The 20,840-nt window shown below is 50.8% G+C and overlaps 1 protein-coding gene and 1 non-coding gene across 6 annotated transcripts in view; both read right to left on the bottom strand.

Moving 5' to 3' along the window:
- Nucleotides 1–20,840, bottom strand: part of ENG (endoglin) — a 63,933-nt gene that overhangs the window by 22,980 nt on the left and 20,113 nt on the right. For 4 of the 5 annotated variants that reach the window (XM_043498946.1, XM_043498944.1, XM_038374866.2 and 1 more), the window contains exons 2-3: nt 14,264–14,415; nt 4,265–4,402 (exon numbers count right to left, since the gene is read on the bottom strand). In XM_043498946.1, the coding sequence (XP_043354881.1) occupies nt 4,265–4,402; nt 14,264–14,415 (290 nt within the window). The remainder of the gene's footprint in view (nt 1–4,264; nt 4,403–14,263; nt 14,416–20,840) is intronic. The other variant, XM_043498945.1, reaches the window with a different exon arrangement.
- Nucleotides 16,244–16,336, bottom strand: TRNAR-UCU. The gene is made up of 2 exons: nt 16,300–16,336; nt 16,244–16,279 (listed from the first exon to the last, which is right to left on the bottom strand). It is a non-coding gene; the product is annotated as a tRNA-Arg (tRNA).

The raw sequence follows: 20,840 nt of genomic DNA, 5'->3' as shown, positions 1-20,840 counted from the left end.
GGCAGTCTGGGGGAGGGGGGCACACTGCGGGAGGCAGGGAGCTGCTGGGTGGGACTCTGGGGAGCTAATGCTCCCCCCCTGCCCTCCAAAGGGAGGGTGGAGATGAGCTCTCATTTTCTGGGGGAGCCAGCCCCTCCCTGGATGCTGCCAACTCATCTCTCACAGGCCAAGCTTATTCCTGGGGCTCAGCCCCATGCTTTGGACGAGCCCCAGCTTGCCTTGGGAGTGGCCCAGACTGCCCCCGATGCTGGGATTTTGAAACCGTTTGCAGCCGGAGGCGCTCCCCGGCTCCCTGTCAGGTTCTCCTGCGCCCAGAGGGGGGCGCTGTGCTGGAGCCCCAGTGCAGAAGCACAGTACAGAAGGGATGGGTAGCTCCTCCCATCCCATCCCTGCTCCTCTCCGCTGCCCAGGGACCCCTCACAAGTGCTGGGGGGGGCTCTTTGCCGGCTTTGCTCACCTATTGACGGCGCACTTCCTGTCTCAGACGCCAGAGGGAGACAGAGAGATGCGGTAGCGCACCTGGGAGGTCCCTATGGGGAGACCCAGGAGGAGAGAGGGCCACTGACCTCCCAAGCAGCAGGCCAAGCTCTGGTTTAGGCTGGCGGGAGGATGGACCCAGGTGTTCCCTTCATCCTCAGCTATTTCTCATGCAGCCCTTTGAAGTTCCACACACCCCACGGCTTCAGCGCAGCTGCCTGTCTCTGTGTGGCTGTGCTGGCCTGGCTCCCAGTAGGAGACAGGGGCCCAAAGGTCCCACAGTGGGCAATGCTAACAGGAAGGCAGCTGCAGAAAGGGGCTGAATGCAGCTGGATGGCAGGGCCCTGGCAGCCAGGGCTTCCCAAGGAGCAGGATGGGGGAAGCCCCCAGAGAGTAGCAGAGAGGCATGGGCTGCTTTGACCTGGAGGTTGGGCCCACTGACCAGGAGATAATCGGAGCCTTAGCAAAGCATCCACATGCCCTCTGCAGCGAGCACCGGGCCAAGGCTGTTGCTACGAGCTCCCCCAAGCGCCCTCCTGGCCCGTGAGCCAATGCTGCGTTGCCAGCATTTCCACAAGGGGGTCCCCCTTGGCTGTGCAAGAGCCTGTGTCCCGCTGGGGAGGCATGTGCTGCCCTGGGGATAACTGCGGGCTGGGGAAGCTAGGCATGTGTCTTCACATTAAACCACCATTGAAGAGGGATGTTCTAGTAAGCAGTGTGACCCAGTGCTGGGCATATAGCGTTGAGTCCTAGAGGAAGGGGGCCCAGGGCCTGCTACTGGCTGCACAGGGCTCAGGAGCTGACTGCTAGCGGTAAGTGGTTCAGGGCCCACTGCTGGTTGTATGGGGCTCACTGGCACCCTTCCCACTTGCTGGGTGCATGGGGCTTTGGTCTCCCCCTCACTGGGAATATGGAGATCAGGGCCCTCTCTTTCCCTCCCCTGTGGAGTGTATAAGGCTCAGATCATCTCCTCTGCTGGACAGGAGGAAAAATCGGGGCCTTTTCAAGTCAGCCTTTATTAACCCTAAAATCCTCCCTGACTTCTGACGCCACCTCTGGTGCCAAGTACAAACCATGCCATGACTGTTGATAAACAGCCTAGACATGCCCTCCCTGCCCATGGCACCCCCCCCCGCCACCTAACTGCCAGTGCTGACCTTCGAGAGTCCTTTCTTCACCTCCTGTCCTAGCTCTGCATTCCTTCCAGTCCCCGGCCCCAGCCCCATGCCCACCCCCACCGGCTCCTGGAGCCCTCGCAGCTGCTCTGCGTGAGGAGGAGAAGGGGGATGAGGGGTGCAGGACTTGGCTTCTCAGCTGGGGATGTTCCCCTCAGTCAGTTGGAGGCAGTGCACGTTTCCGATGGGGGGTCACACGCCCTCTCCAGCCCCCGCTGTTTGTTATCAATACTAATGGGTCCTGGGGGGCCTGGTTTGGAATTTGGAGGATTTCTTCCAGCTGTGGCAGCGGCCAGCAGCTAACTGGCCAAGAACTCCCCCTTCCATGGGGCCCATTGCTCAACCCAGCCAGAGGAGCTGAGCTGCTCTCCCAGATGCCGCCAGCTGTTTGCTTCCCATTCTCACAAGAAAAAATACAGACAGACAAAGGCAAACAACAGGACACAGGAGCCAGAAAGCCTGAACGAGAGACCAAGACAGAAACAAGACAGAGACGTTTCCTTCTCCCCTTCTTTCATGCGCTCCTCCCCACCCTCCTATTCAGGGCACTCTTCTGTGTTGTTTTAATAACATGTCCCTCCCTATAAGGGACTTCTTGTCCTCAGCTGGCGTCTCTCTCTGGGCAAGGGGAGTTGGTGTGGAGTTAGTCAGGGACACAGCCTGCCAAATTCCCAAGGGAAGCAAAGCCAGATATTGGGGGATTAGGGAGTCAAGGCACAAGCCTGTGTTAGTGACAACAACATTCATGCTATTGACTCTTACCATGGAGTGCGGCAGTATTGTCTAGTGAGTAGATCCAGAACTCCTGGGTTCTATTCAGAGCTGGCTCTTCAGCTTGTCCAATAAGCAGCTCTGTCTAGCTATGGTGCTTATATGTCCCTCATCACCATTTTACCCGAGTGCCTCACAATCTCTAATTTAGCCTCACAACACCCCTAGGAGGCAGGCCAGGGCTGCTCTCCCCAGTTTACACATGGGGAACTGAGGCATTGAGAGACTAAGTGACTTGCCCAAGGTCACACGGGAAGTCGATGGCAGAGTAAGGACCTGACGTCAGGTCTGCTGAGTCCCAGGCTAGCCCCCTAACCACTGGGCCACCCTTCCAAATGTCTGGCCCTCCCAGGCCACAGTCATGCACACAAACAGATTCTGAGGATTTTACTGTCCTGGCTAGCTGGCAGAACCAGTTCCATTTCTACTCCTGCCTCTGCCACTGACATGCCTAAGGATCATGGAACTGCTCTGTGCCACAATTTCCCTATAGGTAAAATGGGGGACTGATAATCTTGCCCTGCCTCACAGTGGCCACTTACCCCTTTATTCATGCATGTTCGTAAAGCCTGTTAATGCCACCAGGTGCCAGACAAGGCAGAGTGTCATTAGAAGCGAGGTGAGCAGGTGGCAGGGCAGAAGATGTGTCCACTCTGGGGATGGGCCAGCGCCAAAACCCCAGATACACATTTCCCCAGATCTCACGTGGGATGGAGGAAATCAGCACCGTACCTAATGCTTCCCCTCTAAACTGCCTCTAGTCAGAACATGAAGGAGAAGAAGGTTGGATCTTTCTCGCTTTGAATGCACTGTCCTTCACCTAGCTCGCTGAATAGGTGACAGTCCAGTCTGCTTCTCTTCTTGAGTGGGGCAGCCTTCTCACCCCTGTAGGGAGCCTAAGGGGTCCCCATTTTTCATAGATTTACATCCCTATCCCTGGCGGCCCTATATTGTGTCCGCCATCCTTTCAGCCAAGGAGGACTGGAGCAGCAGCATATTCTAGGGCATAGGACACTGGACGGAGGATAAGGAGATCCGAGTCTTATTCCCAGCTGTGACACTGAGCTGCTGGGTAACCTTGGGCAAGTCACTTCCCTTCTCATCCTCTACATTCAGACTGCCAGCTCTTCAGGGCCAGGAGTGTCCCTCGCTCTGCATATGTACAGTGCCTAGCACAATGGGGCCCTGAGCTCAGCTGGGGCCTCAAGGTGCTGCAGTGATACCTGAAAACAATAACCATGGTGAACAATGCTGCTCTTTAATCAGGGAGGGCCAAACCTTAGAGATGTGATGGGCTCCAACTCCCCCACCATGGGCTGCCCTTCCTCCGACTCCCTTCTGACCTGGGGACAAGACCTAAGAAGGAGGCTCCCACCCAGCAATACACAATGCTATCCCGAGGCTGTCCCATTTGCTAGTATGATGTGGAGTTCCAGCTGCTCAGACCCTTCTCAAGCAAATTCCTGGTGAGTGAAATTCTCCAGGCGTGCTCTGAGCCCAGAGCCTGATGTGTTTTTGTGGGGAAAGTTTGAACTCAATCTGACTGGCCCTTGTGAGCTGAGTGTGGAAGCCGTGATGACTCCTTCCTCTGATATTCTGCTCAGATGTTCCACGTTCGGCTCAGCCAGCAATGGCTGGATCAGATTTTACTCAGATGGTCTCAAAACACTCACAGTGAGGCAAGACTGAGCCTGGAGAACATCCACCCCAAAGGAATTGGTTTGAGAAAGTTCTGAACAAGCCAATGGGAGTCGGGGCACGTCTTTTGTTCCTTCTGACGGTCATGTGTGTTTAGGAGTTCCGCTCAATGCTGTTACTGTGTTTCAAGGTACAATACTCACCGAGACAAAGGTCGGGTGGAGATCCGCCGAATGAACCGTCACTCTACAGGACTTGTCACAGATGATCACAAACAGCACCTTTCGCTCAGGTGGGGTGGTCCTTCCTGCTGAGGACACATTCAACTGGAAGTGCTCCATCTGCAGGAGAGAATGGAGATAAGATCATTCATGCTTACTGTAGATAGGTGCTCTCGGGACCGTGCCCCATCCGCAGTGAAGTGCAGAGAAGGCAGGCTGAGCAGGTTGGGCAGGCAGGTAGGGGGAGAGGAGGAACCCTCACTTCCACATCTACATGGGCCAGCCACACAGGGCAGCCAAGGGCTTTTCAGCCTGGGCTATTTGTGCTGCAGATTAAGCTAAAGCCAAACTCAGCAAGAAACAAATTGAAAGTCGCCATGAGAGCGAGCGACCCACTTGGTACCATTCCACCTGTGGGTTGGGGACTCCCTGCCAACTGCCCCTGGACCCAGGCAGGGAGACGCTGCTACATGGACATGGAGGGAAGGGGCCAGCTCAGTCCTCTGGGATTGGTGGAGGAGAGAAGGAAACCCTGACTATGCTCAGCTGATGCGTGTATGACCCAGTCCCTGTGCCTCTATGTTCCATCTTGAACTGGACCCTGCTGAGGACTGGTGAGGACAATTACACCAAGTCTATACCTGCCCTTTCCCCCTCGGCTCCCAGAGCAGACACACTGTTATATGCAATGCCCCCACACTCTCCATTCACCCGGTTGTGCAAAGAGCCCAATCTCCTTCTAGTATTAGTGTCAGGAGAACCCTGTCAGGACTTGGAGCTCCCATTCATGTCAGAAGCAACTGAGAAGATAACGCAACCCCAGCATGGCTTGTTAAGAACAGGACCAAGGTGGAAAGACCTACCCAAACCCCACAACCTCTCTCTTCGGGCCACAACAGCTAGAAAGTAGCTGAGAGGCAGCCAGGGAGTGGACTGAAGGGGACTGATGTCCTGGGGGAAGGAAAGCCTACTTGAGTTAGGGTCAGCACAGGGAAGATCAGGACCCAGATTCGCAAGTCCCAAGGGCCAGGAGTCAAGTCCTTGTCCAGTGCAGGGGGGAAAGCGTGAGTTTGACTGGCGAGCCACGAGAAAAAGATCATCTCGCTGCTCCTCCAAGAGGCGGGGGCTGGAATGTGCTTCCCTGATGGTTTGGGTTGGTTTCAGTGGACGCACTGGTTGTTGTCAACAGCACGCAGACACGTGCAGCGGCCCGGGGAAATCACCGCCCCACCCTGGCTGGTGCATCCTGTGTGAGCTCAGACAATGAGGCTGCACCTGCAGCCACTGGGGGCTCCCCGCCACGGGCCATGCCGAGGCTGGCGTGCTGTTTACGGCCACGCAGTGCGTGGCACAGAAGCTGCTCCGTGCCAGCTGAAAACAGGAGCCTGCCGGGGAGTCTCATGGGATCCTGCAGCTGTTTCAGGTTCTGTGCAGCCCCTCCACACAATTTAACTGGAAACCTCCTTCCATTGCCCCCTAACTCGCTCCACAAATACCTTCCCACTGTCGGGCCATTGCCTCAGCTCCCCCTACATCCAGCCTGGCAAAGGAAGCCTTGGGCACTGCAGCCAGGAGAGCCCTTCCACTGGCTTGGCTGGGGGGGTGCCCCAAGTTTGTTTCAACCAGTCCCAGTGCCCAGGGAGGTCCAAACTTTGCCAACCAAGAGCCACCACAGCAGCTTGCCACAGCGAGCAGGAATGGAGCAGAGCAGACTGCAGTCCTCCCCCGACCCCTGCCACCAGCCCTCGGCCTGGAGGCCCACAGAGAACACAGCTCTCCTCTGCTCAGATTCAGGGGAAGCCCCACATGCTCCAGGGGCTGCATTTCCGAATGAACACTTAAGGCAATGGCAAGGTGCGCTGCAGCCTACTAGCCACGCTTTGGCCACTCTTGAAGTACATAGAGCACTCCCGCCCGCACACCTGTACACACAGAGCTCGGGGGCCAGCTAGTTCTTCCAACTTTTTAGTTTCAAGACAGTTCGGGGGGCCCTAAGACATTGAAACTTGGGGCATTAATCTGTACCAATCTGGGGTGCCTAGAGTTAGTCTCCTAAATCTGGCTTCAGGTTCCAAACTGCAGGGACCAAGTTTGAACACTGCCCCCTAAATTGTTACCCCACAATACCAAGTACGGGATGGAAAACTCCCAGGAGTTAACCACAGTAATGGATGGACAAATTAACAGGGAGACCCTCCAGCAGCACCAAACCCTTCTCCCAGCACCATCCGAGGGCCATCCGCATGGCATTGCACCCGTTGCTGAATCCCGCTTCCTGCCAGAGCCTCGCTTTTCCCTAGAGGCCACCCAGGCTGACTCTGCTCGGAGGAGCCGGTGGCGGTTGGGCTGCAGGCTCTGTGATATCGGGCAGAGCTTCACACATAGGGTGGCCAACATTGTACTTCAGAAGTACGGGACTGTTTTCTTAGCACCCCTAGCGGGGAATGGCCTGTGCCCACGGGGCCGGGGTGCCCATCACCACAGGGTTGAGGGTACTAATCACATGGCAGTGAAGGAAACCTTCCACTCCCTGCAGCAGTCAGGCAGTCTGGGCTGCCAGGACCCGGCTCTGGAAGCGAACAGGGCAGCACAGAAGGGCGGGGAGCAGAGAGATGCACCCGTGAGTGGTGACTGGACAGGGCCCCCTGCTGACCCCAGCTTTCCCTGTGCAGGCTCTGTCTGGCAGAGCAAGTGGATGGGGCCGCATGCCCTGGAGCTGCACTGAAGGGCCAGGATGAGGAAGGGGCTTTGCGTGGCAGAGGGGTCAGTACTCCCGAGGTGTGGCCTCCCCGCTCGCAGAGTCTCTGCCCATGTCCCCAGCAGAGGAGCATAACTGCTGGCCTGTGGCTGCTGCAGACTTGGGGAGCGAGGCAGGCAGGGAGCCTGGGCCTGGCAACCAAGCCCCTGCCCAGAGCCCTGTCCACTTCCCCCGCCGGACAGAGCCCCCTACTAATTCCAGCCTTTCAGTGTGGTCCCCCCAATAACCTTATTGTGCCCCCCTCAGGGGGCCGTGCGGCAGCATTTAGGAACCTCCGGGCTATAGGTACATTGGTTCAGTAAATCATGGGACTGGTTCTGCATTATGACATTGGCTCATATTACAAACTCTGTATCATTGGACGGTAAGGGAATAATCAAACTGGCTTTGCATAATGAGAATATTTGTAATATGTTGAGAGACGGGATACAAGGTGCCCTGCACTGATTTAGTACGGGACAGGGCAATTTTCTATTTCAATACGGGACCTCCCTTGCAATACGGGACTGTTGGCAATGCTATTCCCACATACACACACACGCCCAGATGATCTTATCAGGAGCTACTGGAAATTAACTGCCAAAAAGTCTACCGCCAGCCTCATAAGAATAACTCACTCCTATTACAAGTCCAGCCCCTATGCGACAGCACGAGGTGTCCTGTAAATATGACTGTGTGGGTGGCCACAGGACCCCAGCCGGTCTGTCCCCTTGGCCCTGTGATGGGGAGGGCCTTGGTTCTATTTTTACCACCTGTTTTTTCCAGGGGCCATTGTTTCTCTCCTCCAGAGTGGCGGGAGGTTTTATTTTACCCCAGTGCTGCCTTTTTCATGGGGATCTGCTTATAGAAACCGGCTTCCAGTAATTCTTCTATACGTGGAGCCTAGACTTTCTCCTCAGCCCCCTCCTTTCAGTCGGGGCTTGGTGCCAACTACCTTGAATGCCATGATTGTGACATCAATGGCTGGCTCCCCCCATCTCCTCTTTACATAAACAGTGTGTGTGTGTGGGGGGGCAAGTCCATGCTATTTATTTACATGATACAACACATTGCCCCACAACCAGGCCTCCCACCGTCTCCTCCCCCCTTGTCCCTGCCTTCGCAGCCAGACGATGGAAGCTGGGCTGGATCTTCCAAGCAGAGAGAGGAGACACTGTCTGTGTCCACCCAAACACTGCGTTGAGGCCCAGCTGTTGCTGTCCCTGATTCACGGCATCTCCTGTGGGGAGCAGCCCAATGTGGCTCCAGAGTCAAACTACTTCACTGTGGGCAGCACACAGGCCAGCTGTTGGTTCAGGCTCCTCTCTTGGAATAGGAGGGTCCAGTGGTTACGTTCTAGCCTGAGACTTTGGAGAACAGTGAGGTTCTGTGGCTTGCAACGTGCAGGAGGTCAGACTAGATGATCATGCTGGTCCCTTCTGGCCTTAAAGTCGATGCGTCTATCAGACTTGAATCCCTATGGCCCAAAGCACCATCCCAATGATCAATGCAGCTGCTGAAACAGATACTACATGACACTGCTGTACTGCCTGGCCCCCTGAAGATCCCCCTACAATGCATCACCCACACAGGCCAATAAGAGTTGTGTTACTCTACACACAGGCTAAGAGGGTCAGAGCCTCAGCTCTTATAAATCAGCATCACTCTATTGAAGAGTAAGCTATCCTGATTTAAACCATTTGAGGATCCTAATCTGGATCACTTTCATGACTGCATGAATGAAGCCAGGGCTTAAAGATACCCTGGGTGGTGACATTAGTCAGCCCAGGCTGTGTGTGTTAGTTTGGGATCCTAGCCTGTAGAACTGATGCTTGCTTATGCGTATATAAAAATGTGTTGAAAATGTAAGTAGGCCCAAAAATCTGTTTCCTCAGAATAGACATGACAATAGCCAAGCGAGGCCTGGTACAACGTGAGTAGTCAAGTGAGACAATTCCGAGGCAAGTCAGAGATAAGTTCGGGCATAACCCAGGTCATGTTATTTTGGTCCTCACTGGTTTTTACAAGTGTTTTAAATAAAATGTTAATGTTTTGGGCAATGTTATCTATATTGACAGTTATTGGTATGGAATTTACACAGATGTCAATTCAAATGATGCTTAATGTTAAATAGCCAATAAGGAAGTAGAAAATATTTAATTATGGTAGTGGAAATACAGATAAGGTAAAAGGTAGATTTAATGTTAATTAATGATGGGGTGTTATTATAATTGATTATACAAAGGGTAGCAGGCTAATTTTAGCTTAGGCACATCCATCCACCATCAAAGTGCTGTTAGAGAAATGATTATACCCTGTCTCCTCATTTAGGGACCACTCCTCTCTAAATGTGACTTTCCTCTTAGCATGTGAGTATCAGTGCAGTGTCTAGGTATGGTGTCAAGCCTGATTGTTAAATAGATATTTGATAATAAATAACTTTTTTAATTCTATCACTCATGTTATTCACAGTCCACCACAAAATTAAAGGAGCTGTAACAGCGCTGGAGACTCAAAACTTAAAGAATTCAGTTTGGTTTTAGTCCTTATTTTTAAATGACTAATTCAGAACACATAAACCTAAGGTCAAAGGGTCCAGGCAAACCACAAGTGCTGCCTGCGTCCAGGAGCCTGTGACCGAAAGCATCACTGTATTCACACCCTACACACTAGTGTAATAATCTTTGTACAAAATATGCCTTGTGAGGTATCATTTAAAAAACTAATAAATTGCTGGTCAATAATATCCCGGTGAAATGTATATAGCCACATTATATGTACAGTTATGAATTCCCCTGTTATGAGCACATGTTCAGAGCCAGACAGCCCTGCCAAGGATACAGTTGTTAAACTGGTCTATCCTAAACAAAGAAATGTGCGTTTACCTCACATTACATATAAGTAGTAAACAGGGTCCTTAGGTCAGCAGGGGGAGGAGAGGGTAGGAAACAGAACAATTTTCATTTCAGCAAACACAAGTGGGGGGAAAAAGAGGATGGAGCCTCCTTCCCTTCCAGACTCCATGTTGCCTTCCTCACTGCATGACAAACTTTCCTTTGAGGGGTAACCTTCAGAGGAATCCATTGCAACGGTTCACTGGGCTATCCAAGAAAGGGGCAGAGAACCCCAACTTCTCTCTTTCACCCAAGAAGACAAAGGCAGCAGCACCTTTGGGCCTTGGAGAGAGATCCTGACTGTGGATAGGGTCAGTCACCAGCTTGCTGAAAGCCTGGGGTGAGAATGGCCATCTTGAACAAAGTCTGGAACCAAAACTTGCTAGATTAAGTTTTAGACTTTTAGGTGTGTTTTTGCTGGTAACCGTCTCTAATTGTATCTCTTATACTTGAATGCACTTAAAATCCTATAGTCTTTTGTTAATAACTGTATTTTATTTTTAATCTAAACCCATCCAGTGCTGTGTTGGAACTGAACTGTCTGGTAACTCCAGTGAAAGTAACAAACTATTGAATCTTGACTCCTTAAAGGGGAAGCAAACCATAACATCTCTCTGAACTGCCCAGGAGAGGGCTGGACATTGTAGAACAGATGTTTTGGGAAAAATCTGGGACTGGGAGTGTGTTGGGGTCCCCCTGCAAGTAGTAGTGAAGGCTGGTGGAAGCCAAAGTGTGGCTGAGGGGTTATAGACCAGCTGCTGGGGTCAGAGTGCTGAACCAGTCCTGTCTCTAGCACACAGACACTTCAGGGTGTGACCTACATGCTGGTAAGTGGGCTGTGAGCAGTCCAAGTTGGGAGCTACAACAGCTAAGCATTGTGAGGCACCCAAGGTTACAGGGAAGGTGATGAGACAACCCCTCACTGGGCTGGACTGCACCCTGGAATTTGACAGAGTCTCCATACAGAATTCCCTATAGATTCAGTACAGCTGGGTTCAGTCTTTTCTCTACTAGGGGGCCAGGCCCTAAGGGCTGCTCATCGAATAAAACCACCTTGGCTTGCACATTGTGTTCACACCAGCTTCCCCGCTGCACTGTTTGATTCTTTGCAGTGTCCAAAGCCCAAACAGTCTCTGGACCGCAAAATAATAACTGACCAGATCCTCAGCTGGTGTCAATTGACATGGCTCCATTGGCTTTAGCAGAGGATCTGGCTCAGCATCCACAAACGGGTGATGAGACCTTTAGAAAGCAAAAAGAAACCCAGCAGCCTTCCTCTGTCTGGATACAATAAAGACTGTAAATATCACACCCAGTCCTTGGACACAGAGTTCAAGAGGAAACAGAAAAGTCTTGCGCACAACCCTTCCGTTGCCACTTTGCATTTGGTTGCTATTAAGCTGGGATGCTTTTTGTTCTCTGCACACTGCACCTTGGAATTTTCAAGCTCTGTCGGAAAGCGGAGACAGCAGCCGTTGTTATCGTTACTGTTTATTATTTGTATTGCTGTAGCGCTGAGCAGTCTGAATCACGGACCAGGACCCCACTGCGCACAATCACACACCGCGCTCTTTCTCTCTGAGAGACTTCACTTTTGGCCTTCCTTGCTATTATTTCTTAATCAAACAGCCATGCGCTCTGTTCTTTGACCATCTAGAACAGTCATTTTGTAATAATATTTAGTGAAACTATCTGGGACAAAAGGAAAAAGCAATAGAGAGCAATTATTTAGAGAGCACTATTAGCATGAACAGCCCTTTCTCAACACACCAAGAAATAGGGTATTCTCCGCCAAGGGAAATGACAGCCTAATTCAGACAAAGTCAAGATAAATGACACATGAGTAGGTGCAGAAGCGGGAACAGATGAGGTGACACTGCTGAAGAGAATCAGTTCTGGGTAGGAATTCAGGAGAAAAGTGGGTATGAAGGAAGGATCTGAAAGGCGAGGTTGCTTAGGGAAACTCCAAATATCTTTTAAACATCCAGGGATCTCGTCCTATAGAGCCTGAGAGATTTCACTGTCACCACAATTCTGGAAACTCTTTCATTTCCTACAAACAACAGACTGTCCCTTACAGCCTCCCCCCGAAAAAGCAGAACTAGGTAATCATCAGCAGAGCCGCTGGGGATATTACGAAGACTGATTCCACTGAGTCTGCCATTTTCTACCAAATCTAAACATTCATTTGAAATGACCCTCTGGCTGGATTGATTTTAGGGACCTCCTGCTCCAAAGCACAGACAGGTACCACTTGAGCTAATGGACCGATTCCGTTAGCTGGGGGAAGTCGCAGGCAAATAGCCACTGAGGATCAGCTGGGGGGAAGACGCAACACATTTTGTCAGTGTGCCACATGCTTAAAAAAAACCCCACACAGGCAGAAATATCCTTTTTGTCATGAAGAACCAATAGAGCATGAACTGACAGCCTGTTGCCCTGTCACCCAAGCTTTGGGAAAAGGTGGTGTCCTCACAAATGGTCTATAGTGAAAAAAGTTACATCTGCTCTCCGTGAGTGAAATGGCTGGAACAAGTGAGGGGACGTACTTTGCAAGCATCTAAAAAATCAAGGTTCTTGTCTCAGGGAAGACAACCAGCCAGCCAGAGCAGCCTCAGCCATGCTGGCCCGCGTGGCCCCAGCCATGCCAGCTGGATTGGCCCCAGCCATGCTGGCCAGATCTGCCCCAGCCACGCTGGCTGGCCAGGGCAACCCCAGCCCCTCTCCCTTTAGTCGGTTAACTGTTTAAATTAAGTATTTTTTAATAGTTTAAACCGTTAACTTTTTAAATGGTATTTAAATCCTCACCTCGCACCAGTCATTCTTAGTTCTGCTCCTAGCAGGGAACCAAGTTCAGGCTGCGAGACCGGTAGCACAGAGCTTGACTTCCCAGCCTATTGGTCACTATACATAAAGGATCCTTTCCCAAACAGCCATACCAGACCTCTGTGCTGGGGCCAATTTTCCCCAGGTCCAGGGGCCATTAACATAGGCGTAGTTTGACAGGTTAACCAGTCTATATTTAGTGTGTGTGTGTGGGGCGGGGTGGCTCCAGTCAGACCAACGGGGCTGCATGGGGGGGAGGGGGGAATTCCATGCCTGCACAGAGGCGCCATTTCAGATTTTTTTGGGGGGGCAACTTTAACCATGATTTGAGGGGCTACCTAGGCAACTGAAAACTCCTGATGCATCCATTAACCTTTTTCATAGAGGCATCACATTGATGGTTCACAGCCATCCTGTGATCAACCAATACACCCTGTTCTTTCTCCTCCACTGTTACTTCCTACTGATAAGTCCCTGGCTCATAGCAAAAATTCTTGTTGTTAGTCTCTAAATGCATGACCTTGCACTTTGCACTATTAAATATTATCTCATTTCTATTACTCCAGTTTACAAGGTCATCCAGATCTTGTGTGGCATGCCAGTCCTCCTCGTATTGGCAAGACCTCACAACTTTGTGTCATCTGCAAATTTCATTAGCACACTCCCACTTTTTGTGCCAAAGTCGGTAATAAAAATGTTAAATAAGGTTGGTCCCAAGACCGATCCCTGAGGAATTCCACTAGTAACCTCCCTCTAGCCTGACAGTTCCTCTTTCAGTATGACCTCCTGAAGTCTTCCCTTTAACCAGTTCCTTATCCACCTCTCAGTTCTCATATTAATCCCCAGTTTAATTCTCCAATTTAGCTAATAATTTTTCGTGTGATATTGTATCAAATGCCTTACTGACATCCAGGTAGATTAGATCTACTGCATTTCCTTTGTCTAAAAAATCAGAAAGTATCAGCGGGGAGCCGTGTTAGCCTGTATCCACAAAAACAACAAGGAGTCCGGTGGCACTTTAAAGACTAACAGATTTATTTGGGCATAAGCTTTTGTGCGTATAAAACCATCATCTCAAAAAAAAGATACTAGTCACTTTGTTACCATCTCTTGAATACAACAATTGTAGAAAAATCTACAATTACCATTCTATTATTTAGGCTACTTACTTGTTGCAGTTCACCAAGCTTGGAACAGATCAGTTAACTTTAGAAAACATCCTAACAGCCCTTTCTTATCTTAATCACCTGTTAATCTCTGTTTATAAACAGAGACTCCCTGCTTCAGGAGGCAAGCAGCAGCACCTCTCCTATCTCCTCTGCAAAACTCCTTATATTACACTCTCAGGCTGCCTGCCTGAGGCTTGCAGTTTAGGGGGAGGGGGACACCCTCCCTTGCCCCCAACAACTCCTCCAGTGAAGCCATATGCCCCAGGCAGTGAAAGCACCTGGTGTGTCTGCTGACAGGGAGCAGACATTGTGTCACTGCGTCTCTCCCCCACTCTCTGAGCCCCCAGTTACTGACCTCCTTCTCCATTTTCACTTGGAGAACATGGACTTCCTGGGGTCCCCCAACGGTGCTGCGGCTCACACAGCCACTCACAGTCTTGCCTGTCGTGTAAGACACCTTGTCCTTCATGATCTGCTGAAGGGTGCAAACATCAGCGCTCATGGGACCTAGAGGGGAAGCAACTCAATGTCAGTCATCTCGCTGCAGTGCTGAGGGACAGAACAGTTACAGTGAGAAGAGGGGCTCAAGGGGGCAAGGAGCACAGGAGGATGGGAGAAGAGAGAAGGGCCTGGGACATCAGGAGGGGAGCAAGAGCACAGAGTGGCCAGGGAAGAGAAGGGGTCAGGGATGCAGGTGGGGGGAGCCCAGGAGGGATACAGATCAAAGGGCAACTGAAGCATTATCTAAGAAGCCTGGGGGGTAGGAGGGGAGAAGGCTGTGCTGCATTGTCCTTATTGGAACAAGAGGTCCCTGGGAGCCCATCTCCTGCTCAGGACAGCAAGAAGGGGCTCCAGGTTGGGGGCATAGGAAGGAGGTGCAGCAGGAGCTGAGAAGGGACTTGGGGGCAGAATGTGTCTGAGCACAGGGGATTGGGATGCACTCAGGAAGCAACATCTGGCAGTTATTAGATGCTGCCGGTAGGATAAGGGCTAAGGATTTGGGGGCGGGGCAATTTCAGCTCCAGTTTCCAAGGGGTTAAAATGTCAAGCATAAAAATTTGCTTTGGCAGAACACTTAGCCCTGAAGGGATTGTTCTAGAGGCCGTAAATATGGGAAGGAAGCAAGGAAGGACAGAAGGACGGAATATCTTGAACCGTTCCTAGGTTACTGAAAAGGACATTTCCTCAATCAGCTGTAAATGCTCTTTAAAAAAGTAACCAAACAGGATTCTTCCTAGTGTTTTGACTAAGAGGTGGGGGAAGCACCAGCTTACCATGAATACACCCTCTCTCTGGAGAACGCATCCTGTCTTTGCAGCTGTATGGACTTGATCAGGGAGGGCTTTTTTTCATCTTTAACTACGACCTTTACCACATATTTGCAAGCCACTCTCCATCCATGCATCACTGACTTTCATCAGGGTCTGTCAGGGACAATTCTGAGACTAGCTCCAGAAAAAAACAGCAGCAAAATAATTCAGACACTAAAACTATGCTGATCGAGAGGAAAGTCCAAATTAAGGCTATGCTCCCTCCTTTCGCTCTATGCCCTGGGTAACGACAGACATCATAGGTCATTCCTGGGCATTGACCCCTGGATTCCCAGCACTAAAATGTGAATCGGTACCACCTGAGCTGAAGGAATAACTCCGTAGTACAGTCATATCCACTGTAAGCCAACCACAGAGCGGGGATGGATTTAATAATTTTATTAAGATGATGTTAAAATAAAAAGAAAACGGTAGAGAGTTTAAGCACAGAAGTTTCTGGTTATCAGGGAATAAGGTACAGATTATCAAGGGGTGCAAAATTCGGTTTAGGATCGGGTGGCGTAAGGAATATATAATCTGCAATATCCCCGTAATACACTGAATAGTTTTCAGAGTAGCCGCCATGTTAGTCTGTATCAGCCAAAAGGACAGGAGTACTTGTGGCACCTTAGAGACTAAAAAATTTATTTGAGCATAAGCTTCCATAGGCTACAGTGTAACGGGGGTAGCCATGTTAGTCTTAGCCACAAAACAACAAGGAGTCTGGTGGCACCTTAAAGACTAACAGATTTATTTGGGCATAAATTTTTCGTGCATCTGAAGAAGTGGTGTTTTACCCATGAAATCTTATGCCCAAATAAATCTGTTAGTCTTTAAGGTGCCACCAGACTCCTTGTTTTTTTTAGGGGAAACAGAGATGAAGTGACTTGCCCAAGGTCACCCAGCAGGTCTGTGGTAGAGTCAGGAACAAAGCCCAGGTCTCCTGAGTCCCAGCCCAATGCCTTATCCTAGAACCATAGGGTTAGAAGGGAGCACAAGGGTCATCTAATCTAACCCCCAAAATATGACTCTGGTGGGACTCGAACCCACAACCTTTGAATGACTTAATCTGTCACTAAGCTAGAAGTCCAATGCGCTATCCATTGTGCCACAGAGCCTATATAGCATGCATCCTGACTGAGATCCTCTGAGCAGAGTCCACTGATACCTTAGATGCCTTTGAGGGACAATGGGCACTGTCCTGGGCTCTCTGCTCAGCATCCCTCTTTGGTTCCCTGATTATCAATCTCTGACCTCATTCCTGCTCCTATTTTGAGATTTGTTTCCCTACCTACTCACTTATGGCCTGGGATTAGCGGTTCTTCCCCCTTAGCTATGGTGGGGGGCTTTAGTTTGGGTGGGCCTTTCCCAGATCCGCAAATAGCACATGACACTGTCTACTCAGCCACAAACCTTCCACCTTCAAACACCCCTGTGCTTCGGGGGTTGAAATCCTGAACCTTATTCAAAGTGAAATTTTCAGACCCATCCATACAAAACTGACCATGAATCAATTGTGAGATCTCAGCACGCCAGAGCACAGAGAAATCCGTGACTCACACAAATGTACTGTGCAGGATCAGAGGTCACGCTTCAGGACATGAGCGGTCAATTCCCACCGAGGTCTGGAATCCCAGACCGGCGCCCTTCCACCAAAACACACAGCATTTCGCACCAGGCCAAGTGCTCTATGTTGGGTCTTTTTAAAAATTCCTCTGAAGTGTCACATATTGGCCACTGCCCAAGGCAGGAGATTGAACGTAATAAAGCTCTGATCCGGTATGGAAAATGCTATGTCCCTGCTGCAACCAACACTTGAGAGAATCAGGCTATACCTTTCACAAACAATTGAGGACAAGAAGTCTTCCCCCCCCCCCGACGCCACACCACGTACACCCCCTGGTCTGAAGCAGGGTAAGAGGAAATCAGAAAGATCAGAAGCTGTTATTTACGTCATCTAAAAACCGGGGCACGAAACATTTTACTGAGGGGACAATAACAATGTGCCATTCAAAAAAACAAAACAGAAAATCTAAGTCACTGGAATGCATGTGGAATCCTTATTGTAAGAGGCAAGTTAGAGACCTGATCCTGCAAGCAGATCTTACTTACTCCCGTTGACTGCAATGCAGCTGACTGGGGAATTGTCCCATTGAAGGCAAGGGGACTTCTGAAGCCGAAAGGTGCTACTCGGTGTGAGTAACGCTATCAGAATATGCCCCCCGGCTCTGTTTGGCAGAAGCTGAGACTAGAACTGGCCAAACCTCAGGAAAATAAAAACACAACCATGTTGAGGAAAATAAACATAAATAAAATACATAATTTTTGTGTGGCCATTTTGCACTGATCTTGAAAAAATTTCATCCTGCTAGAGCTGAGACCCGGAGAACTGGGTGAGGACATGGCGAGACACCTCATCTCATACAGACCACCTGAGCTGGATTCAGACCAGCAATGACCTAGGGGTATTTGGTTCCATATCCCGCAGGAACAAGTCCCCAGCTCATGACATTTATGACTGAGCCCTTCCTGCTGCTGAAGGGCAGGCATTGCCCCTGCTCTGGATAAAGGAGGAGCAGGGAATTACAGTAGGAGCTGGCTGGTTTCCCCTTTCTGCATCCTGAGGGTCTCACTGATATTAAGAAGGTGAGGTGCAGGTAGGAGAGAAGAGGCTCCGTGGCTACAGCACGTCGAGAATGACAGTCAGGTTGACAACTCTCTGTCCGCCTGTGGGAATGGCCAAGGCATAGAGGGACAGGAGCTGCCAGTGCTATGGTGGTGAGATCCCTTTCCTACAGGCAACCAATGAAGACAAGGCAAAGGAAGAAAATATACTAATTAAATTGTGTGTGTGTGTGTGTGTGCACGTGAGAGACAGACAGACGGACAGACAGACAGACGGCTCTCACCGGACGGATCAGAATTGTTCAGTTGTGTGTCAGAGGCCCTATACAGCTAACAGCTAATGGAGATTCTACTTTGGCACACAGGCCTGGACTATCCGTGCAAGATCTGATGTCCCAGCTGCTTCTGTTAAGTTCCTAGTGGCCCTAGCATTCAGCACTGCAACAGCTGTGAAGCCTTAGGTGCCTACAGATGTTTTACAACACATCCTAAGGTAACAAAGGATTCACTAGGGTGGTGGTGGTGAACTGTGACACACCATGAACCCTTCCTTAAAGGGAGCTCAATATCCTTTGACAAACCTCCTGAGTCCGATACACAGAGGGCGGGAGAATGAGCCTGAAGCAGAGGGGGTGAATCGGGGTCCAGTAGCTGGGCCTGGCTGCCCCCCTCAGGGTAATGTTTTCCTTGGAGATGGTTAGCCACTGAAAGGATTTCCATCACTTCCCTCTGGGGACTGACGCTCACCAGTGGCTCCAGACAACTGCATGCATGCAGAGGCGTCTGGAGGCAGCGGAGCTGGGCCGGATGCTAGGCCCGGATTGTCCAGACGCCCTGACGTTGAAGGGGGAGAAGGGTGGATGACTGGACGATGCTATCTACAGCTCCAGTGAGTGACAGGAAATGGAAAGCCCAAGGAATGGGAATGGAAATTTACACAAATGTGTCAGCAGTGCTGAATGAAAGGAGGATGGAGAGCAGGAGAAGGGGAGATGGAGGAGGAGAACGTGTCGGGGAGGAAGGCGCAGGGAAGATGCAAGGTCAGGGTGCTGGTCTTATGCAAATGACAATCCCTTAATTTGCATATCTGATGAACACACATTCCCTTTTACAGAAAGAACAGTAGTGTCCCATTTCCCAGAATTCAAGCCCACAGCGGGGAATGAGCTGTAGGAACACAGGGCCGGCCGTGCTCCTCCCTGGCTGGCGCCCGGGAAACTCCAGCTGCTCCGAGACTCGGCTCTGCCCCTGGTTATTCCCTGTCCTAGGCTGGGTGGGGACTAAGGTTGGGGTGCTGACCCCTGCTGCTTGCCCTGGGCAGGGAGGGGACCTGGCTGCTCCCAGCTGTCTGCTAAGAGCTGCTATGGCTGGGCTATTGGGGCCGCTCCTAGCCCCTAACTTCCTGCTAGGGGGCTTCAGACTGCTGCTCCTGGGGATGGGACAGGAGCCTTTGGCCCAAGCTGCCATTCTCTGGGTTGCAGTATGGGGGCTCTCAGCAACTCCATGGCTGGCTGGGCTGGGGAGGGGAGCCCTGGCCGCAGCTCCTGGTGGGAGGCTAGCTCTGGGCTCTTGGGTAGTGAGTGTCCTTGGCTCTAACCAAGAGATCCCACCTAGAGCAGCCCTAAGCCCAGAGATGCAGCCTTGAGCATCCACTCAGGGGACTGAAGCACTTAGGCTGGAGCAGTGCAGGGAGCTGCTGAATCCAGGTGCCTCTCCGTCCCAGCCCCCAGGGATCCTGGACTGGCCACAGTAGGAGGGAAGTGTGTTGGGAAGCCCTAGGCTGACATCTGCAAAGCCATGGAGGGATCTGCACACTCAGATCCCACTAAACCCAACCTCCATCTCAGCCACTTCCCCAAGGCCCCAGGCTGGGACACCGCTGTGTGTAGCTCATCCCATGTCAGACACAGTCAGGCTGTGGGGGAATGGGGGAGAGGAGTTAGGCTCAATGCAATGCACGCAGCAAGCAACACTCAGGCTACTATGCCGGCTGGAGGCCCCCACTCCTGCGGTCTAGTCCCTCAGAGTGTTAGTAATAGTACTGAGCCCTGTGACAGCACTTCACAGCTTCCCCCATTAGCCACCAAGGGGCATGCTTTGTGCTCACCATCCCTTTCCTTCAGAGCGTCCCTAAAGCTGCAAGGTCAAGGTGGGTCTCCACTGCTCTGCCCTTCCCCCAGCCTTTGGTTTTTTGAGTGGCCCTCAGCACTGGCACTTGCCCCGGCTTCTGGTCAGAGCTCCCCCAAATCAATAGAAACATGACACTGATTGGATCTACTGGGTAACACTCCATGGCAGCGATACTCAGACCTTAGAGGTTCAAGAGCCAAATTAGCGACCAACAGTACCTAAAAGAGCCCCAGTCGTGTGAGTTCATTGTTTTATTTAGTACAGTACTAGTCATACTTAAACTGTATGACAGGAAAATGTTTACAGACGCTCCCTGTGTAACGCAAACCCGACGTACGCAAATACGCACTTACAGAAAAAGTTCCATAAGCTAGAAACAGGAGGGTTGTAGGTTTTTTGCGTAATGGTCGGAGATACATTTCCGACTTATGCAAAATTTGAGTTATGCAAGGCGTTCCAGTCAAGTTCAAGTTCAAGTCGGGGAGCGTCACGTATGTGCGTGTGTATATATATATATATAATTCTAACAGCAAATAAGTTAATAACAGTGTAAGTTGATAACTTAATTGGTTAAAAACATAGTAAAAGGATCCTGATTGGTTAATAACTTAGATTGGTTAATAATTAAATCCCACAGTATTTTAACATCATGTGCTGCAAAAAGCCGCAGGAGACACATTCAAGAGCCACTTGTGGCACACGAGCCGCAGTCGGAGTATCGCTGCTCTAGGGTCTGTGTTGTGGCCAGGAGCTCAGATGAGATGATCATAATGGTCCCTTCTGGCCTTAGGATTCTTTCTTGATCCTTTCCTTGCTTGCTCACAGGGGCTTGTTAATTTCACCTTGCTGTTGGGCAGAGCTGTCTAT

The sequence above is a fragment of the Dermochelys coriacea genome, chromosome 16 (genome assembly GCF_009764565.3).
Source record: "Dermochelys coriacea isolate rDerCor1 chromosome 16, rDerCor1.pri.v4, whole genome shotgun sequence".
In the NCBI taxonomy this organism is placed as follows: domain Eukaryota; kingdom Metazoa; phylum Chordata; order Testudines; family Dermochelyidae; genus Dermochelys; species Dermochelys coriacea.
This window is presented reverse-complemented; position numbering and strand designations above follow the sequence as displayed.